This window comes from Rhamphochromis sp. 'chilingali' (assembly GCF_963969265.1).
Source record: "Rhamphochromis sp. 'chilingali' genome assembly, chromosome: 13".
NCBI classification, from domain to species: domain Eukaryota; kingdom Metazoa; phylum Chordata; class Actinopteri; order Cichliformes; family Cichlidae; genus Rhamphochromis; species Rhamphochromis sp. 'chilingali'.
In genome coordinates, this window is record NC_137940.1 from 36975874 (window position 1) to 36998740 (window position 22867).

At 39.3% G+C, this 22867-nt stretch overlaps 1 protein-coding gene across 1 annotated transcript in view; it reads right to left on the minus strand.

Moving 5' to 3' along the window:
- Positions 1 to 4976, minus strand: part of gfra4b (GDNF family receptor alpha 4b) — a 57522-nt gene extending 52546 nt beyond the window's left edge. The window contains exons 1-2 of the mRNA XM_080901701.1: positions 4713 to 4976; positions 4546 to 4632 (exon numbers count right to left, since the gene is read on the minus strand). Coding sequence (XP_080757827.1) covers positions 4546 to 4588 — 43 coding nt within the window. The 5' untranslated portion in view covers positions 4589 to 4632; positions 4713 to 4976. The remainder of the gene's footprint in view (positions 1 to 4545; positions 4633 to 4712) is intronic.
- Positions 4977 to 22867: the final 17891 nt, after the last annotated feature.

The window sequence follows — 22867 nt, forward strand, 5'->3', positions numbered from 1 at the left end:
ATCCGCGGGTCGCACTGTGTGTTTAAGTCTATGTGCAGAATCCGTGTTCCTGCTCTCATTTACTGTCTTAGCTGTTTGGTGGTTCTTGAAATTTTGTGAGATTTCACCAGAGATTCTGGCATTTCGGGCAAAATAAATTTCTATTAAAAAAATCGATTCAGGATTTTAATGAATCGATTTTACGTTATCCAAGCCAGAATCGATTTTAATCGATGAATCGATTATAAAAACCCACCCCTAATTATAACTGTCTTGTGGCTTTGGTTAAACAGTCAGGCAGTGAAGAAAATGAAATAAAAGAGGACATAATTTTAAAGCTAACAGCTGCCACTAAGTTTCCTAAATGGTCTTTAAAACTGCAGGCAGTACAGTCAGCACTGTTGCCTCACTGCAAGAGTGTCCTGGACTTGAATCTGCCAGCTGGGAGGGAGAAGCTTGCGTGGGTTCTCCCAGGGTACTCTGGCTTCCTCCCATAGCCCAAAGACATGCACACTAGGTTAATTGGGAATAGTAAACTGACTGAGTGTGAATGGCTCTCTTGTGTGACAAACTGGTACCTGCGACCTGGCTTTCACCCTATAACAGCTGGGATCCAGCCCCACTGTGACACTGACATGAAAGAAAAGTGGAAGAATATGTATGGATGGATGGACGGACGATCAAAACTCACAGGGAAAAACTGAATATTATTTTTATGGCATAGACACAATACACAAAACATAACATGAAGTACAATACCGCCAACTAAAACTAAACCAGTATAGATGTATGGTCAGCTTGAAATTCGTAGTGCAGTTTACAGTGTTGCTGTATTACATTATGCTGGCAAGTCATTTTTTCGTATTAGTTTATTTTTATGTAAACTAACTACTATTTTTACGTGTCATTGATGTTAGGAAAAGCGCTTTATAAATCCAATCCATTATTATTATTTTTATTTTTATTGTTATGAGCTGGAAATGTGGAAAAGTCTGTATACTCGTTTTTGTTGATTCCCTTTAAATAGAGTTTAGAATGGATACTTGGCTTTATAATGTGTGTGTGTTTAGCTTACTACCATCTGAATAGTTGATCTTCCCTTGCCTGCCCATTTTATTTCACTTCATTTGAATCACTGAACAAATCAGAGGTGTGGGTGGTGATGAGCTCTGGAACCAGGCTACATTTTCCCTACAATCAGTACTAAATTACACAGTGAAACAGACTCTGTGTTCCAAGAAATACAGAAAGTGAAAATGTTCCTCTCTTGGATGTTATTTGGATACCAAGGGGCCACTAAGAGAAGTGCTATGAAAATTTCAGGCTCTCTGACATAAACTATTCTTGTCTCAATCAAAGACGTCCATATAAATGTCTGTGGAAGCTAAGCTGTTAATGAGCTAATTCTTTATAGAGTGATAAAACAATTGCTAAACATAACATAAAATTTGTTGAATTTCTAGCTGCAGTGAAACAACATCCCTTTAAATTGCATAAGGTGTTATATAATCTGTGTTTTAGCCAGAATGGGAATGGAGACAGGGTTTTTAGCCCTTACGTGACATTGATGTTAGGGTTCACATGCATCTTGTGTCCTACATGGGATTTCTTTGTTAAAGTGGCATTAAGAAGAAGCATGGGCTTTCATCACGTAGGATAGAAGAAAGCTTGTGATGGGCTGTCTCTTCGCCATGGGGACTACCTGCTTCAAATGAGATTCATGACAAATCCCCCTACGAGAGGCCGGCCAGTATGCTAGGTAATAGCATGCGTGGCAGTACTTATCTATCTCCATTAAAGACACAGGTCATATCCCACAATGTCAAAACCATTAAATCAGAGAATATAGCATGATGGTAGGCTTAAACCGGGTGCTGAAGCAGCTGTGATTGAAGAAGGTGCTTTTAAATGATAGATTCTGTGCACTTTCTTCTTAAGATGAACTAAAACGCTGTAACAGGCTTTAATCAGGAAAAATGTTAGAGAAATACATTTGCATTCTTGTCACCTGATATTGAGTTTTCACTGCAACTATTACTAGTTTGAGTGCCACTAGAGATCACTTCTGATGCTTTCACTCAGTTAGACCTACTAATATTAAATGCAATCACCTTGTCCTGCAATTGGGAGTTGCACCTTGATATGAAATCACTGTGATGTAACTGTGGCATACAATTTTCCATTTCAAGTTTATACTAAAAGAAAAGCTTATCTAACCTTTAAAAAGACTTGCACAGCACAATTGTGCTTAATTCTATATAATTTTGAGCTTCGGTGTGGACCCGTCAGTGAACACCAGCACACATTTATCACGCACGATAAAATCAAAGCTCGGACAGTCAACTACTAGCCTCAGATTCATTTTAGCTTTCCATAACAGCGCAGGCAAGACTGATTCACTCTGAACTCCATAAGTCCTCCGAATGCATAAACTGACCCTCTCCGAGATTAATGTCTTCCTCAGTACCTGCAGGTCTGGACCGAACATCATCACTGTTTGTGTCTCGTCACAGACCAACCAACCAGATTTCGCCAGGTGCAGCTAATTAATGAAAAAGCACCAATGGAACCATTTGTAAGTCATTTCCAGAGCTCTTTTAACCAAGCCAACAAGCATAAAGCTGCAACTAATTTGTTATTATTATTATCGTTGAAAAATATGTCACTTATTTGTACTAAAAATCAAACAGCTTGTCAGATTTGTTTTGCCAAGTGTTTGAAAGGAAAAGGGGGAAAAAACAAAGGAGAAAAACGCTTAGATTGTGATAACCTGAAAGCATGCATGTTCCCGGGAAAATAGACTTAAGAGTTTAAAGCTGTCAACTAACTCTATCCAATTAATTGACTCATTAGTTCAGCCCCTAAGGAAACACGTCTGGTTCTTATCAAGGGAACAATAAAAGTGAAATGACACACACACACACACACACACACACACACAGGGCGCACTCCAGTACATATGCCTCAAAGTGCCCTACTACATCCTAATATGGTGTAAATCTGTGTGGTTCTTTGCTGGAACGAAAATCTTTCACCGTTCTAACTTGATTTCACAGCAAAGTGAGGCAACAAACCCAGAGGAATAATCTGACAGCGCCAACCTCTAATGGCCCAATTCCCAGCTGAGAACTACGTCTCCTGGTGTTCGGTTTAAGAGCACTTTCTTGCAAAATTGTGGTCATTTTGAGATCACTCTGTGTTGACTTGCAGGTATCTGGAATAGTTAGGAGAGCTTGTTAATGTGTGATTTTATTTTTCTGCCCACAAGGCTGACTAAATGAGTTGAGTCATCCAACCAGGCTGTATTTTCTGACCTTTTACAGTTGGATCTTGGCTGATTAATTTAAGCAGATGGCTAAGCAGACTTAGACAGACTTTCTTTTGAATAAAGACGTGCTTTTTTATGAAAAATATTCAAATCTTAACATGAATATGCAGGTTTGTGAAGTGAAATATAAATTGGGAGTTGCTACAAGGCATATGGTCATATCTGTCTTTTTCCAGTTATCCATTACCAGCCAGATCATGCCAAAATAAAGTGCTTTCATCACAGGTCAATATGGAGAGAAAAGCTGAGCAAACTGTTTTCCCATTCAGCATTTCTTACTGGCATCTTCTTTCATTTCTCTAATGAAGACCACCAATGTGGATATTAATAATGAATAAAGGAGTTGGATACAGTGCTTTTTACTGTCTTTGTTAAGCAGGAAACCTGGTGCCAATTAAAATGGGCATGATGCTGCCTTGTGTTGCAGCCATCAGTGGGTATAATCATAATAGTTAACACTGTGGCAGCAGGACTGAGATTGACACATTTGTGTATAATGACAAAGAGACACTGAGACCCAACAACAAGCTGCTCTTCTCTTTGAAGACAGTGGACGGTTACCACAAAAAAAAAAAAAAAATCAATATTCCAGCTCCATTCAATTACACAGAGAGCAGGTACCTCAGTGACACTCACAGCAATGACTGATGTACTGCTGCTGATGGTCACTTTTAGAGGCTTTACTTGAAAAGAAAAAGAAGAAATTCTGCTATTTAAAGTTTGAAAATGTATATTTAAGGATATTTTGACTGATAGAGCCATTTAACGTTTTTCAGTATATGAACACATGTCACGTGGATATGTATCATGGTGTATTTCGTATAAATGCAAAGGTTAAGGCAAAGATACTATACACATCGATACCTGTAGTGGGAAAATGCACCTACACCAAAAGCATCCACGCACGGACGCTCACAAATAAGCACGTGCACGTAGGCATATCCGTTTTGCATAGCCGACCACACAGACTGAGGTAGAGCGCTAATTTATCATTCTCGTTCTTGAGTTATTGTTGATTAATTAAATGCCATTTTACGGGAAGATTTGAAATACAGTTGTGATCATACAGCCGTGCTAAAGGCTCAAGGAGGGGGCGACCGATGAACTCCTTCCAACTTCATTTCATCAGCTTTTTGCAATCAAAACCCGAACCGTGATTGTTTTACTTTGTTTCCCGGGCGAGGACAGGTGACATTGGTTAATTGGTGCTCTAATAGAAAAGACAAGTTTTTACTCACCCAAAGTTATAAGATGAAAGAGATAAACTCCCCACAGATCCATCTCCGTTTCAAATTTGAATTTCTGGTTATGCGTCGGAGCTACACCTACAGCAGGATAATTACACGGTAAGAATGAAGTGCCCCTTTATGCATTTGGAGATCATTATTTGCGCAAAGAGAATAACCTCTTGAAAAATCCTCAAATCGTCTTTTTCTAGTTGCCCCTGTCTTTTTTGTCTTACAATCCCATCAGTTACTTCCAAGTCGCTGTTAGAGTCGCGCTTTTGCGCAAAGGCAGAGCCATGCGTAATATTGTGAGGGGAAGTTGTCCTGTGCGTTGTACGGTCCGGTATTGTCAGAGAGCCTTCTGTTGCACGTCGAGGTGGTCACACAGGTCCTTGAGTCCGCTGCTGGAGAGATGCAGAGTGCTGGGGAGAACCACTGCCAACGACGGGGAGGAGGGGGGACTGTTTGTGTAGGAAGGGACATTTTAAACCGCATGCTTACGTGGTCAGTGCTTAGCGGTGAAAATGAGACGTTAATTCACAGAAACACTATAATGTTATGACTCAGAGGACCTACGGTGTGGCGAAAGTAGTTAACTGTGTCTTCACTTACTCTGTGATACTATTGAGCATCTCGTGTTTTCCTTACAGTTTCTGATTTTCTAACCCAAAAAATGCAGAATATTTCAAGCAGTTGACTCTATACTTTTAACGCTACCTGAATTCCATGAAACATTAAGAGATAAAGAGCTCCCTTTTTTATAATTCCTACTGTTCACTTCCCTGTCCTGTCTCATCACCTCAAGGTCTAACACCTGCCATTCAAATTGCTTATATAATAAAAAGTATGAGATTTTGCAGCCAGTTAATAAAGAAAGTGTTTGAGCTCCCCAAATGTTATTAAAGAAGCCGAACAAAAGGTTAATAACAATACCGACTCTCAAAAAAGGCACATTCGGGGCATTCTCAACCAGAAGTCTGTTTGATTAGGCGTCTTTGTACGAGCTCTAACAGTTGACATATGCTAACCTAACATCATTATTAGAAGATACTGATGAGATAGCTAATATAGACACACACATAAGATAAATACGAGAGACACCATCTGATGGCTGAAGACAGAAAAATCATTTTTCTAATCACAGGACAACACCTGGATACCAGTGTGAAAGTCACATGTTTCAAACAATATTAATACACTGCAGTCTTATCAAACTATAAAGTTTTCTCTTTTGTTTCACGGAAAACCTTTAATGCTTGCCCCCTACAGAGAGGTGGATGCAGTTCCCGATCAGTACTGACAGCCTGACCCACAATGCTCAATTTTCAGAGCTGTTCACTGTTTTGAAACAGACAGTTATTGATTCTTTAGTGTTAAGAATTCAACTTTCGCACCATCTGTTCGTTTTATGGTTCAGAGGGAAGAGAACATCAGTGGACCAGGATGTGCATTTAGAGTTTGTTGACTGACCACTTTAGTGCATCTCCAAAACGGCAGCAACAAATAGAGTTTCCAGATGATCCATGCAAACAAAGCTGGTGAGGAGCAGATAACAAAAGAGTCACAGTATTGGATCAGCCTCAGTGTGTATGCTTTACTGTATACTTGTGCACGTGTTTGTGTCTATAAAGCAACCAAGGGTCCAAAAGGATGATCCAGCTGTGTATGGAAGACAGAATGAAGACCTCGGAAGGGCCATTTCCGCCTGTTAGTATTATCTTTACTGCCTGTGGCTGCTGTGCTGTAGTGCTTCAATGGACTTACATGAGCCAGCAACATTCATTTAAACATTTTCAGAGCCTTAGTTGTTTCAACTTATTATTTTTTGCTGAAGTCTCACATTGGAAAAAGTGTAAAATGTCTTTATGGCTCAACGATTGTAATTTTAGTTCCCTAACAAGTTTGCAGTGAGAATCTCTGGAACGATACATTAACATTTCCATTGGGAGTCCTTAAACATGGGAAGATGGGCTCTGAAACTAATTTCTGAATCTTTAAAGAGCAGCTCAGTGCCATGGGGATTTCTTTGCAATGTACATCTGCATTTGTAATTCAAATTAACATTAAATTTGGAAGAATGAAAAAGCCAAGTAAATGGAAGAATTAGAGAGAAAATGTCTGTTTTCTCATAACCCATTATTCTCCGGCTCCTTCCAAGTCTATCGTGGATTCAGAAAGGTCTATTTTATGCTCAAATTAGGGAATGTTGACCAAATGTCATCCTAATCCCCTCCGCTAGGAGTTCTCTTGTAGATGGACCTGCCTGGTAAACATGATTATGTTGCCCTTTAGAGACTAAGTTACTGCCAGTAGATCCAGAATTTCTTACTTCTATAACGATCTTTCAGTTTGGAGAGGAGGTGCCATTTAAAGGTGGGAGATGGACAGCTCTCAGTTTTTGCTTCAGGCGAAGGTTCATTGATTTCCTATCCTTGTGACACAGAGCAGTGAGGACAACATTAATGAGGGATTAGTTATTGTACCCATAATCACTAATGTCAAAATCACCAAACTGGGTGATGAAAAGAAGCTTTGTAAATATTTCTTGAAACCATTTAGCAGCCATATTCACTGCAGGCTGATTTCTGCTTGAAAAATCAAAGCATTTTATCCTCATTGTCTTTTACTTTAGTCTAGAGTGTCCTATTTGATGGATACTTTTATTTGTTTAGTTAATTGTTTTTCTGTGCCATACTTTGTAGTTTAGTTTTATTGCTGATGACAGTACAACAGTGAGGCAGCATGTACAACAAAGGAAGAATACACCATACTGTCCCGAGGAGCATCTATCGTAATGCGAAACCAGGAGTTCAAAAGTAAAAGAAAGGCCTACAGCTGATACAAAAAAAAAACAAAAAACTTGACAGTGTGAAAGAATTTCACTACTCAAAGAATTTAGAGAGCTACATTAAAACGCTTTAGTTTAGCTCAGAGAGATGTCGTATTCATCCATTTTCTTCCACTTATTCATTACAGGGTCATGGGATGCAGCTGGAGCCCATCCCAGGTGCAATGGAGCAAGAAGTACATCCTGGACAGATCACCAGTCTGTCGCAGGGCTATCTAGTAGCCTAAAACTAAAATTTGGATAGAAGAGCAAGAGCTTGGTGCATGGATTTGTCTAGTGGTATATTGATGCAGACAACAGGTGAGGAAGACTCCTGACATAATGATTTTTGGGTAGGCACTAAAGGGATGGAATTGTGGATGCAGCCAGCAGCCGTAGACTTCCTCTGGAGATGTCTGACTTCTCTGTTGGAGCGGGGTGGAGAGCTTGATCATTCCAGGGGGAATTAGGGGTGCAAGTTAAACTGCTTCAGGCATCTGATCAGGATGTCTCCTGGGCACTTCAGGCACGTGAACGTCTGGGTGTCTGTCCTGGATGAGTTGGAGGAGGTTGCCGGGGATTAGGATGGATCAGTTTTTCAAGCAGACAATTATGCCCAATCATATGTGAGGGTATGTACTCTGTAACATATACAGCTGGTTGGATATTGTTATCTTCATTAATGTTAGATCCCCAAACACTATATTCCAATAAGGAAAGAGCATTTGAAATGACTTAAACATGATTTATTGAGATAAAGAATTAATCATTGTGGTGTTTAGACTCCAGTGACAACTTATGGCAGAACAGAATCCCAGCAGTGACTGGATTAAGAACGGGACCCACCAGAGTGTAGATGCTGGTGGAGGTGAAGATGGAGATCTGAGTGACATGAATGTGGTAAAGGGGGTGAGTTGGGGGGTGGATAGCATCACACAAGAGTCTGACAGAGCACGCATCGTGGAGGATGACTGGCCCAGAAAAAAGGCTGACAAGAAGATGATGGGAATAGAGTAAAGATGTGAAAGCGTTTTTTGAAACAATAAGAGCAGCAGCCAAACAGGAAGCAGGCAGATCAGTGATCACACAGCTACCTTCTTGAACTTACACACAGGCTTCATTAGCTTAGCATACCATTTACAGTAGTTCACACATGTGCGCTCTAAGTAGTCACCACAACAGCAACCTTTACCCCCCCCCCCAGGCCATACTAAGGATAAAGTAGCCAAGTGAATAGCCACAAGACAACGACTGAATTGAAACATTATATGCACAATGCAATAATGTTTAAATAGTGACTTTGCTATTAATTACTGCCAGTTTGTTCTCAGTTATGTTGTACTAATCACTTCTCTTGTATACCTATTACCATAATATGAGATCAGACCTTTCTGTCCTTGAGAAGAAGCTTTAACTGCATTTTGTTCTCTGCTGTTGTAAACAAATGACACTCACTTGAACCTGTACCAGGGTGGATGATCCACCACAGCAAACAATGCTTTCAATTTAATTTTGTTACTTTGTTGCCCAAGTTGAAGATTTTTGTTCTCCTCTGCTGCCGATCATCTGACTTTTCCCAGCAGGAAAATGTGCTCAGCAAGAACTTGCGCATTACTTTACCTTTTCTCTCGTACTCATTTCTAACATATTTGGGTTATTTACAGTTGTGATCAGAGGTTTACATCTTCCACGCAGCACCTTCACTGTCTGCAATGATAAGGATTAAGCCACAATCAATACATTAATTGGTGCCTGCTGATACAATGAAATAACAATAAACAAATAAACAGCAACACCCATTAAAATTGTCATCAGCTATTCGCTGTCAAGTTAAACCAGTTTTAAAACAAATTACAACAGCCAGCAGTGTATAAGGACCTCGGCCCAACAGCCAGAAATCCACCCTGGCAAAGCAGCAGCTTGGCAAGCTGTAAATGAAAACAGGACATCAATTACATTGAAGAATTTACCTCAGAAGGAATATCTCTGCCACTTTGTCCGTTTTTCAGTTACCTGTGTCCAGGTAACTAAAGTAAGTATCGGTAATCAACATCCAAGAGGTGGGAGCCCACTACAAGTTTCCACAGGGGTGCAAATAACTTTAAACCTCTACCAAAACTCAAGCAGAATGGTTTCTGTGACCTACTGCTCCAACAGAAGGCTATGCAATCCACACCAAGCTATCATAGAAAAGTTAAAAAGGCCAAATAGCACAGCGTAGACCAGGTATTCACACAGCTCCAGGTTCACACAACAGATGGACTAACTACCTGCACCTGTGCTTATAAAAGGGAACAACCTAGCCCCGCCTACCAGGGGCGGTTCCCAGACTCAGGTCTCACCTGTCACATAAACATACGTTCAAACTTCAGCACCCAAGTCTTCTTGGATTAATTAAAGATGCATACTGTGCAATCATTCCACCCTGGAAAAAGAACAGTTAGCATGGTATTCATGTTCATGACGAGCGTAAATAAACTGCATACAACAACATACAAACACAATAAATAACAACACATCACTTGTTTTAAGGTGGACGGTGGGTTAGAACTGGAAGCAAAAGCTCATGTTTAGTGTTCAATAATGGGGGTGGCTTCTCTCTGCACCTTCAAACATTCACAGCGTTGACTTAAAAGGATCCCATACATACAGCTCCCAGGATAGTGACATCATGTCTGTACTTGATTGCAAACAGAACAGTAGCTGTTCTCTGTGAACGCTTGAGACATTTGCTTTCTCACTCTTCTCCCTTTTTTTGCACCTTAATGAACTAAGGACAGATTTGAAACAGCTTAGACCGTCTCCTTTTAAGTAACAGAATTGTGTTTCTCTGTTAAAGAAGTGTAATGTGATTTATTAAAGCTTAAAGCTTAAATTTTGCACCATACAATTTTATTGTACTGTTAAACATGCAAGGAAATTTAGGAGTATGTAGTCACAACAACCTGGCAAGCGTGTCACCGATACCATGCCAAATAGAGTGATGCTCAATTGGTGCCAGACTCCATGGCGAACATTTGCACAGACGGTGACTTTGTTACCTCTCACTAGAACAGATGGTGTGTCTCGTGCATGGTGTGTGGAAGGTTACTCCTCTCTAGATGCCTACTTGTGTCTTAAACTTCATTTGGACCACACAGGTGCAGACACAAACACACACACTTGCACAGAGACAGAAGAGAGAGGGCACTATTGAATTAATTAATCAGTAAGTGATACAAAGGTAATAGTTCTCTAATGCCTCAGTGAAGACTGAAGGTATTTTTCCCCAACAACTTTATTTAGAATATACAGCATGCTTACTGAGTCTTTTCTCATACTTTAAACCCTCTTTTTCACCTCGGAGTTCAGCCATTATCACTCATGTAATCAAAGATTAGTAGAGCGAAAAGATCAAGTTACACTGGCAGTGACAGATTCATGAGTTCTTGCTTTCTCAGTACAGGCTATCTATCTGTGGGGTAGGTCTAAAGGGGTGATAAGGTTATCCGAGAACATCTTTCACTGATTTCCTGACACTCCCGGTGGCCAAAAATAATCAGATGGCACCTGGATCAACAGCTCTGTGTTTTAAGTTCCACAACTCCTCTCTCATGTGTGAGTATTCACACCAAAATAAGTGGGCCAGTCCAAGTTTTCTGCTTGTATATAGATGTCTCTCTTTGGTCTTTATCACAGATATCTCTATGAGATGTTTGTAGGAAGAGATGCTGCTGTTGAAAAAAGAGGTTAGTCATGATGTTTTATTTCACTGCTGGGATGCTGAATTGTAAAATACTTCCTACATTCCTTCCAGCTTCGTAGGTTTCAGGTGATTATAGTCTTCTACAGCTAATCACTGTGTACTAATAACAGTAAGATTTTGACTAACTTGTGTATTTGTGATGCTTTAGAATCAACAGATTCATTTGACATATCATTATTAATCCAGGATGATATGCTACAGTTTAGTAGTACATGGACCCTCTATTTTAACTGACTTCCTTTATGCTACCACATCTGGATGACGTGTTGTTCCACTGTTTTTCAGCTGCTGCTTGTGCTGTGCTAAAGGGTTTTCAGTCATGATGCAACAATGGCACTACTGCACTATGAAGCCCATTATTTCCAGTGGCTTCCACTACAAAACTTTGCCGCTTCACCGAGCAAAGCGCACATACACTGCGGTCAAAGTTCATTTATTTTGAACTATAATCTACCCATGCTGTGATAAACACCCGCGGACCGACAGAAACCAAGCATCCAGTCAGGCAAGGACAACAAAATCTGAGTGTGTCATTCTGAATTCCCTGAATTGACCCCAGTCTGTATTTGTATCTATCCTGAAAACTTGGTATACCGGTGTGTGTGTTTTAGTCTGGTAGGTGGTTTAAGGTAGACTACCAACAGCTTGTGTAACTGTGTAAGCAGTTAAGCGTTAACTGCTCCACCCAATCTCTCTATAGAGTATATAGTAGTTTCCCAAATTTAGTTAATAAGTTAATGAGGTACAAAAGTTTTCATACAGAAATTTTTTTATTTCAGTGAAATAGTCCCACAAGAAACTTTTAGATCTCCACCTTGTTGGAGTTGGTTAATATAATGATGACACTCTTCAAAAAAGAGGTGTTATTGTGGGATAATATCTATAATACCTATGCTCAGCCTGCACTTAATGCCTATCACAGTTAAACGATGTGTGCATCTTAAATTATAAACTAAAGTATCACCTATATCTTCCTGCTGATCATTCAAATCACAAGTTAGCACTTCTTTAAATGCTATTTTTAAAAGTCTGAGAACAGAATAGAAGAAAAAGTTCTTCACAAATGAGAAGAAAATCTACCAAACATTATATGTGATGCAATGCAATTACACACAATAGATCTTTAGTTTAAACAAAGAAGGAACTTACATGTCAGTCTGAGACGAGAGTGATCAAGCTTGTGTTGGAGTTTGTGAGTGTGCGTTAGTAGACACTTGGAATTTGTTTAGATTGAAAACAGATCATTAGTTTGGAACATCTGCATAGAGCAGTTGCTTTTGAATGCGTATTTAACCCCCACCAACACCCCGCAAACACACAGGGGTACGCAGGTAAACACACGCAAGATTTAACCTTTTAGTGCCTAAACCCGAACATCGATTTTTAATGCCTAAACCTGACCAAGTGTTAACAGAAAAGATAAAGTTAAAAACAACAAGTGTGCAAAAGAAAAAACAAAAACTCCCCACAATGCTTGTTTCATTGTGCCATCTGTCAGCCCTCCTACCTCATAATGTGGGCTTTAATGGGTTTTTGTTCTTCCTCGCGTTTCAAAATCTGCACAGAAATGGTATCCCTGTGTGTCAGAACATACGGGTTTCATTAAAATATGATGAAAAGGGATTCCTTAGCAACTACCAGAACATAACAAATCAAGAGTGAGACTATAGTTTAACAATGGATGTGTTCATCTGATCGTTGAATACCTGAGAAACAACTGTATGCTCCTCACACCAGCCCAGAAAAGTATTTGAGCTCACTAGGTTGTAAGGAACTGACCTTATCATTATTATTATTGTTTATTTACAATGACTGCATCACATAAGTTGCATATACAGTACATGACTAATGCTACATTAAAGCATTGGGCATTTCACTTTGTGGTGGCATGGTGGTGTAACGGTTAGCACTTTGGCCTCATAGTGAGCGGTTTAACCACCAAGTCAGTTGGCGTTTGTATGCTCACCTCGTGCTTGCGTGGGTTTCTGCTGGATATGCTCAATTCCCCATTGAATAAGTTGTAAAGTAGATTAACGTGTGGATGGATGGATTTCAGTTTGTGAGAATACAAATAAACTGGAATGAATTCTTGCAGACTTATGCTGGCAGCTCATTGGTTAAAATTAAATGGTTTTTGTACTTGGTGGGGGACAGCCATCGAAACATACAGGATATGCATACAGTTACTAATCCTTTTAGGGGTTTTAGTAATTACATAAAAACATCAGTATAAAGTGGAGATCGTAATCAATATGCAGATTTAATACTTTAATGCTACTCTGACAGTAAAAGATGGAACTCTTTTCCACATGTCTGTGTTGTGACCTATGTTTTAACACTGACCTGACACCCATTCATTGACAGCCGTGTATATGGATCCCCTGGGAAAAACACAATTAGCCAAATTAGAAGGCAGCGTCTGGTGAGGGCAAAGGTCAAAATGGGAGCCAAAGCTGTTTTCCATAGTGGTTCTAAGCCAAACAGCTCAGCCAGCTCAATTACCTTTGCAGTTATCGCACAGTAACCTCACATATAAACATAGGTTGTTATTTTGTGTTTATTCGTCACTCGCTAAACACCTACATACATCAACACATACCAGAATGTTCACGTGCCCAAATTTCTCTTTTAAACTCACGGTTTATAATTGTCTTCATAGAACATTTTACATAATTTCCATAATGTATTCAGAAACCCTTTGAAGTCCTCACTGCTTTCATTCCCCCTCAAACAAGCTGAAGTAACAATTTACCTTGTGTCTTTACTTAACAGGCTGCAGAGTGAGTGGTTGAAGCCACGTATCTGTCTTCAAGCAGGAAAAAAATGAATTTACAATTTTTGATGAGCCCTGCATCTATGCAAGTAGTTATTCGTGAAATGATCTGTTTGGCTGTGCAGAGGGGGGTGCAACTTTAAAAATCCAGACAGCAGTTTGCAAGCTGTTTTTGTGGAGTTTTGCTGTTGTTATACTGCTGCTGCTTGATTTGTATTAACAAGGAATGCAGCAGCTGCTTGTGAGAGGATTTGTTGGGAAGCTGTGGCAACATATGCGATAATAATTTTTATTTTTTTTCACCATCTGTGGTGTATGTAAGGAGTATGACAGCTCCTACGTCAAGTAGTGATTCAATCTTTTGGCCCCAAGGTAACTCGATGTTATCCTTCAAGTCATGCAGTATTCAGCTCTGTATGACTTTCAGTACCTTGCATTCCTCATACTGGCCTGAGGTTTACATGAATATTGCATAGTACTATGCTCTATGGTGAATTCCATGTTGTGTGCCGTGTATCCCATTACTTAATGAATTATAGATAGGGGTTATGGAAGAGGGATACCTCACATTTAGTGTGATCTCCATTGCTGATTTTAGGGCAAACAAAGATATTTGCCAAAAACAACAGTCGCATATAAAGCGTCGTTTTAATTGTGTTTGGTTTTTTAAGTTGTTCTTTTTTTTAAACTTTTTTACTCCTTTTTTACTGCTTAAGTAAATCTTGTTCCATCTTTATTGTTTTTTGTTCAACCTTCAAATCTAGCACTATGTATGCAGTGTATACTGTTTACAATAATGGGCAAAGAAGAATCTATCTCAGGATTCTTTAGACAGAGTAGGGCTATGTTGGTTGGTAGGCAATATCAGGTAGGCAAAGGTTCTTTAAACGTCATGCTCAAATTTATCATTATTATTATTATCATTTTTTAATTTGGAATCTTATTGATGTAAAGTTGGTAAAACATTCGAAAGAGTATTCACAGTTCTGAAAAAAATCTTTGCACCAGAAACCAAGAAGAGAAAAGTCCGGAAAAGAAGTGAAGCAGCTTGTGATCTAAAACATATCACATTGTCTTTCAAACACGGTGGAGACAAAGTTATGACCATAATATGCAGCATTTTTATGAAAAGTAAGTAAGTTACTCTTAATTCAATTATCTTGGGTTATTATTTTCTCGACACTATAAGTGGTGAAGTTTTCAGAAGTACTTCGATGCAATCAGCACAGCAATGATATCGGTCTAATATACATCTTTATTATGAAGGTAAGTTTTCATTATAAAATTCTCTGGACGCTATAAGTGGTGAAGCTCGTTATTAAGCTCCAACGTAAAATTCAGTACATTTACCGCATACACAGCAAAACTTACATAAATCGTTTAGAAACTTTAAATAAATGACCTGTCAGTGACTGCTACGAGAGAAGTTATGTCATGATTTTAGCTTAACTCTCTTCACAGCAGTGCTCTCATAAGCTGTCATTGTAAAACTGCTCACATAATGTGCAGCAAGCATTATAAATAATAAGGCAATCTGCTGTAGGTGTCATCCCCTCCTGCTTTAATAAATAACTGTTGCAACTATGAGTCCCCAGATCTCATAGTGCTTGCACTTCATAGTTATACTGGAAATCACTGCAATATAACATGCTTTACACGTTTCATTTTTTGCAAAGATGAGAAATTAAGAACTGTTGAGCTCTTCTTTGTCTTCCAGTATCCCTTAAGACATTTATCTCTGGTGGTTCATCACATCAGCATGATATACTGCAAAGAATAAACAGCTGTTTATTCGGGCATTTTTGCAATTTATGCATACAGACAAAGATCAGAAAGTTATGAATGTTTCTTTACTGAAAGAGCAGAAAGATTAACTGATGTGCCTCGTCAAGCTGTGCAGCTGACATTTGCCGCTGTTGACGTCACCTTTGTCATCCGAGGCAGACATACCAATGAATGAACAGCTCAAACCTCAGAGTACTTTTGTATTACAAAGTTCACTCACCTTCAGTTCCTTATCTAGGCTATATAGGCTCACTAAAACTATTCTTTTTTTCCTTCTCTTCTGACCTTTTCATCAGAAATTGCACAGTGTGTAAACAAAGCAAAATTCTGGTGGCTTTCAAGTTTATTTCTGTACAAGAAGCAACAGACAGTTTGCAGTGTTGTGGGGTTTCGTCATCTACTTGGAGAACTCCAGTCTAATACAGCCTAACTGATACAGAATACTTGTTGAGCTGAAACTTGTTTTGAGTACGCCGTGGACTCTTCTGAGCAGAACATCCCTCACTACAGTAAAGACACTTGACAGGTCAGTTCATGTTTCCTAGTTGTGTAAGGTTGAGGTCCATGGGGACATCAGCTGTGATTATATAAATAAAATTGAATTAAACTGAACTGAACTCAATTGAATTAAAGGTACATTTAAAAATAGCAGCTATGCTTGAAGTACAAGAACGGCTAAAGTTAGATCAGGTATGATTTTTATTTTTATATTTTTTTAATAAGAAGAGTCACAGAAGTTTTTTACATTTGCGATTATTACATTTCACACATATTTGCTTATCTGTCAAATGGAAGAAAAAATAGCCTGAATGAAACAGATTGAATTCAATATTATTTATATAGCCCCAAATTGAAACAACAGTTGCCTCAAGGTGTTTGATATTCTAAGGTTAAGACCCTACAATAACATAAAGGAAACAGAGAAAACCCCTGCAATCATATGACCTCCTATGAGCAAGCATTTAGGCGACGATGGAAAGAAAAAACTCCCTTTAAACGGGAAGAAACCTGCAGCAGAACCAGGCTCAGGGAGGGGATTATTTTTTTCTGGGAATCTTTTATATTTTATGCTTTTATTCATGCTTTCATTCAATAGTTAGGTTTAAGCTCTGAAAACATCTTGGTAAGGTATGGACTGAAAAATGATTAGGTACAGCAAAACGTTGTTTCACTTAAAACACACTCATGTTGAAAAATGAAGGGCTGAGAGGGCCTGATCCTTCTCATCAGTGCATTAACCAGTGCATCAAGACACAGACACCAAAAGACACCTTGTGCATAAATAAGTGACGCCAGCTATTTTGACAGAACTGCACTAATGGATGCCCTGGGAGTGAGAATGGGCTTGAATGACAGCTAATCTATAGTGTATGCAACCAAATATGATCCTGGTCTTAGAGAGCTCTTTCAGTGTTGGCCTGATGACACCAAAAGCTTCCACAGAGAAAACAACCGACCAATATCTGAGGTTTGAGTAAGTCAGGTTCCAGCTGTTACTCTATAAGCAGGTTCTAACCATTTACCATCACCCATTTGCATGCTCTTAAATCGATTCCCATGAAGGTATAGTAATTATGATCTGGCATTTATTTATTTTAAACACTTCAAATTTCATGAAGATTTTAGATGTGCAACTTTTAATGAGTCAGTGGTTACACTTGGTAAAAGCATGTCTTAAACCCTGGCTGTATGACTTAAAGGACTCGCACATAGCAGCCAAGGTGAGTGAGTTAGGTGGGAAAACACTTTGTGTCCATGATTATCTGCAACTTTAGAAAAATCGGTAAGTAAAAGCTAAGAACTTGTAAAAATTCATTCATTCATTTCTTTTCACCTTCACAGAGTGAAGCACAGAGATGCTTGTTACAAGTGCTGAAAAGTAGCCGTACAATCAAAGCTGATTGAGATAATTATGCAATAACCATTAGCTGAAGTAATAGCTGGTCTCATTATGCTGTTGAGAACTGAAAGAAGGCTGGTGACTGCAATGGGTCAAACCAAATGAGGAAATTACTACTAATTTACTTTTTATATATAAAACCCAGCAAAGTTTAAAATGAAAGGGGAAAAAATCCATACCACACTTTTTTCCACTTGAAAAAATTAATAACTTCCTTTTTCCACAGTGTTAGTCATTAGCTTGTGTGATGAATAAAAAGGCTTAACTAAATCTGAATCATTTGCTTTATTAAATTTCATGTTCAATTTCTCCAAGCCTCGTTAGTTACATACTCTTAACTCCTGAGTGAGTATGAGTACAGGCAAAGCCCTTTAAGTTTTTATTTTCCTGTGCAGCTTGTAAGCCCCTGAGGAGTTTCTCATCTTAAATTCATAGTGATGTTACAGATATATCACCAAGGGAAATCGATGCAAAGTCCCAGTTAATCACAGAAAACCCCAGCGTTTTGTTTGATCTGAGTCTGGATCTGTTTCCTAACTCTGTGCTATACGAGTATGAGTTACCCCACACACACTGAGGGTAATATGAGTAATCCACTGTCCTACTATCTAAAGAAATACATGCCCTGTTCATGATAAAACATAGTGATTGAAACCATATGCGTTAAGGCATTTCTTATGATACAACCATTCTCCAATACACTGCACAAATGCAGAGTTATTCACGTCCATAGGAAATGTGCCCTTGTGTCCTCGGGGGAGCCAGAGTGAATGGGAAGATTCAGGATCCACTGGGCTGGAGAAGGACTACATCCCACAGGGTCCCATGGGGAGAAAGACACAGATGCAGCATTGATCCTGCTGAAAAACACTGAATGGCTGGAAGCTTGAGTAAGTGTCAGGTTTCCCAAACGGAAACACCAAGCTAGGCTGGGAGGAAGATCAGAGCTATGAATGTAAAATTTGCAGATTAGCCTGGAGCATGTCAAATTAGCAGAACTAATGTGTGCTATTTGCCAATATTTTACATATTTTTTCTTTTTTTACCATGTGGTCCTGTGTCCTGAGTGTTTTGTGCAATAGCAATAATAACAAGTCTTTTTTTGAAAAATGTTGGGTAACATTTTGTTTTTCGATTTCTCACTATTATTTAACAGAACAAAAACAAGTAGATCCATTTTAGCTGTTAGAATCTGATATTTTATACATAATTTAATTTCAGTGTAAATAAATAACTATTAATTAACTGCTTGTTGATATCAATCAGTTAATTGATTAATTGTCTCAGCACTAAAGACGATTGAGATCTTATATTTAATTCTACTTGGGCTCTAAAAGTAATCACCATTATGTATCCTGGCATTTTTCGCCAAGATAATCACACCATAAATTGTTTTTATATCAGCACTTACCTTGAGCCATCGCTATAAAGGACAAAAGCCACCAGGAGGCAGATACTGCAAATTGCTGTGGACAAAATGAGGAACCTTCACAGTGGTCATCCAGTGGTCATCCAGGAAACAGTAACCACACATGAGAGGACCCTCTATGGACAAGACAGGATGCTGCACTGTAGAGAAAACAAAACAATCTCACCCCTGCTGCTCTTTGATTTGCGCAGCGTGAAATCACAGCCCTGTTTGTATGAACAGGAGCCGTGGCCACCCATCAGGTAGTCACTGTGGAGAGAGGTCCAAGAGGCCCTCATGAATTAAGGGAACATTCATAACGTCTCCAGGGAGGTCTTCTGATTGCCTGCAGCACTACTAATTGATTTAGTACAAGGTCGCAGCCTGAGTGACGGAGGGCAAAGGGAGGAATTTCCTGTTTCTGCATCTATAATTCAGTGGCTTCCTGTGTATGTCAGAGAGAGTGCTATTGTATGAAAACACATTTAGTAATTCACATATGCCTGATATATATCTATAGATAGAGACACAGTATCCACCTTTAACTGAATTAGAAGTATATATATCAGCATTTCTGATGCTGTAAATCTGAGATTACCTGCAGCCCTGTCACCTTCACCTTTGTCAACATCGGCCACCATGTACCAAATATTTTATTATTAGATACTATCCAAAAGCTGCCCCAGAGGCAGTTTTTGTTCGTCCTGCAATACCTTTTGAATTTTTTCACAGTGTGTTTAGTGGCGACTTCTGTAGAGTACACAAATGTGATCTGTTGAGTTACATGCAGGTGACATACGTTCAAAGTGACATGAAAGAAACACAGAGAATGTAACATCACATTTGCAGGCGGATGATGAAATAAACCTTACATATAGGAAAATTACAAGAATTTAAATTTATATATATATATATAACTGAATTTACCATGTATTAACAATAACCACTAGTGGTGTATTCTTCTGCAGCGATCATGTGCATCATTGCAGAGCAGATGGATTGCTAACATGGCCTGTTGTCAATAATCACTTTCGAAGTTTAAATGCATTAACCCTGCTCATCAACAATAGTGGGTGATGTTTTGTTTGTGGGAGCTGGTCTGTTAACTGAAGTTGTGTTGCATGGTGTGCAAGCTGTCCAAGTCAGCAGTCTGCCAACACTCCCCACTGCGCTGTCTCTTTGAAGGTCTGGTGGATTTCCCTCTGGTGTCTCAAGACTCTTCTACTAGCCACACAAACAGAGCGCCAGCTTCATGAGAGAGGCCTTTGTTTTTGTTCTTTTCCTCTACAATGCTTGAGCCGTCCTATTAGATTTGAACAAACACTGCAGTGTTTGAAAAACCTGTGATACAATTCCTTCAGTTAGAAGATGAAGATGGTCCATCATCTGAAACATGGAGCGGGGCTATTTTCATCCGAGGTATTTTAATGGCTAAGAAGTGTCTTCACAAATCCCACAAGCAATAAAGTTTCAACAGAAATTGCCTATATGAACCTAAAACCAATTTCAGGGTGCATATTAGTGTCCTTTTTCAAAAGACAGAAAGCAGCCCTTACTTTAACTTACTGAATATGTCAAACAATTAGAGTTTGAGAGCACCTCGGCTGGATCTACGATGGCCCTTAACTCCCCAGTGTCTGAAATAACACCAAGTCGTTTTTGTAACCTGTGGACTAGAGGAGAGAGAAAAAGAAAGGGTGCACTTTATTAGCTCTGAGCTAGACGTCCATGTCAACATGCAGACCTTTCACCAAGAAAAAAGGAAAGAGTGGATCCACACTGGATTTCAGAAAGCCTGAAGCAATCTGAGTTTCTCTTACTCAACCACACAGTGTGCCCCACTGGCACCACCCCCACATCCTCCCCTAAAAATTGATTCCCCATCACATTTAAGAGAAACATCTGTCACTTCAGGGGCCTTCATTCCATGTCACACTAAAGAGGTTTATGTTAACAAAATGCTAAATGCCTCCTGAGGAACCACAGCAGAATTACAGTGTAGGGCAGGGGTGCCCAATCCCAGTCCTCGAGAGCTACTATCCTGCAGCTTTTAGATGCATCCCTACTCCAACACAGCTGAATCAAATGGTTTGATCTCTTCAGCATGCCATCATGTTTGGCAAAGGCCTGATAACAAGCCATTCATTTGATTCAGGTGTGTGGGAACAAGGATGCATCTAAAAGCTGCAGGACGGTAGCTCTCGAGGACCGGGATTGGGCACCCCTGGTGTAGGGTGTGGGATTTGTTGGGTGGATCACGTACCACGGAGTTTCAGGCCTTAATCACATTTCCAGCTTGCGCTCGGATCCAACTTTCCATCCTGGTGGATTTTGCACCCCTAAGCTCAATCATGAAACTTTTTGGAATAGTCTGCTTTCAGTAAACACAGGCTTTCAGAAGCATTTCCATCTGGAGAATAAGACATTTACGGCATCTTAGTATAAACAGAAACACCTGATGCAGCAACTGATCTGTGCTTGACTTGTTTGTGCAAGATTGTGATGTGAACACTGAGTCATCTGTGAAATTCTGACTTGTGTGGGGACACCGGTGCACATGTTTTGAGCTTTGAACATGCTATTAGTCGTTTTTCTTTTTTATCCGTTCATTTCATTAACAAACATTAGATGTAATGGAAAACTGCTGCTAGATAATATACTTATTGTTTGTTCCAGACGTGGCGTTGCTTAGTAATTAGATTATGTCCTGAGGTGATATTGATGCCTAAGAATAACTCCTCCAATAAAAGTCTCCCCCGTCTTGCACAAGGCTTATGATGTGAAATAAATTTGAAAGATTCTAGAATATTTAATTTCAAATCCACCTGGAAAACAAATCCAAAAGTGTCGTTTTGCATACAAAATGCAGTCTGTGTACCGTACGTTCTAAAATTACAAATGCAATTATTTGTGAATATAACACGTGTGTATGAAGAAAATAGTTGCTGGATTATTTCACCCTGAAATCATAATGACGGGGCTTTACAAGACCAAGCCTCTCATGGGCTCTTTTTATGTGTAATCAATGGAAATTGTGAGGACTTCAAATAAGGACCCCCACCCCTGACCCATATGCTGGTCAAAGCATGTCCCCGGGCTCAATGGTAATGAAGGAGGGAGGATGGGTGGGCTCACTTTCACTTTTTCAGGCCATTTCGTTTGGGAGAGAGTCACTAAATTTATAGCTAACGTACTATTTTCTTTAAGTTGAAACATGGAGATCAAGCACCTTAACAGACTCACTGTGACAGGGTTCTGCAGACATTTTCATCTGAGTTGTATGGAACGACAAACTTCTTATAATATAAAGGCTGTAAGTACAGATGGTCAAAAAAATTTAGGCTTTTTGAAATGATAATTTCACCTATACTGTATACTGTGTGTCCATTACATATTTACATCAATGATTTTCACACAGATCTCAGCCAAAAAAAGCAGCTATATAACAATTTGATATTCTCGTGTATCTGCTTGTTGTGAATGCTGCTGTTTATCTCAATCATCTTTGGTAAAACTAAGTGAAACTGGCTGAATAACAGAAGTGTCTGATCTCATTCACGTCCAATTTTCTGTGAAAGTTTCATATTGTAATTGGTTCACAAATGTGACCTTTTTAATGATGAACAGTCCATCAACCAGCTGCCCACAGGATGTGAGCGAAGCCCTTGATATTGGAAAGTGTCTTATCTAGACAAGCCATCTTACTACCATGCTTATGGTTCTGACTTGCGAGAATAAGCTGCACATAATTGAATATTGTTGCTGCTTTTGCATCCCAGACTTTGAAATGCCACAGCCAAAAGAAAGTATTAGCCTCATCCAGCAACGATGTGTTGAATGTCCTACAAGAGATATGAAAATAAGATAAGATGAGATAAAGCTGAATAGCCAGTGTG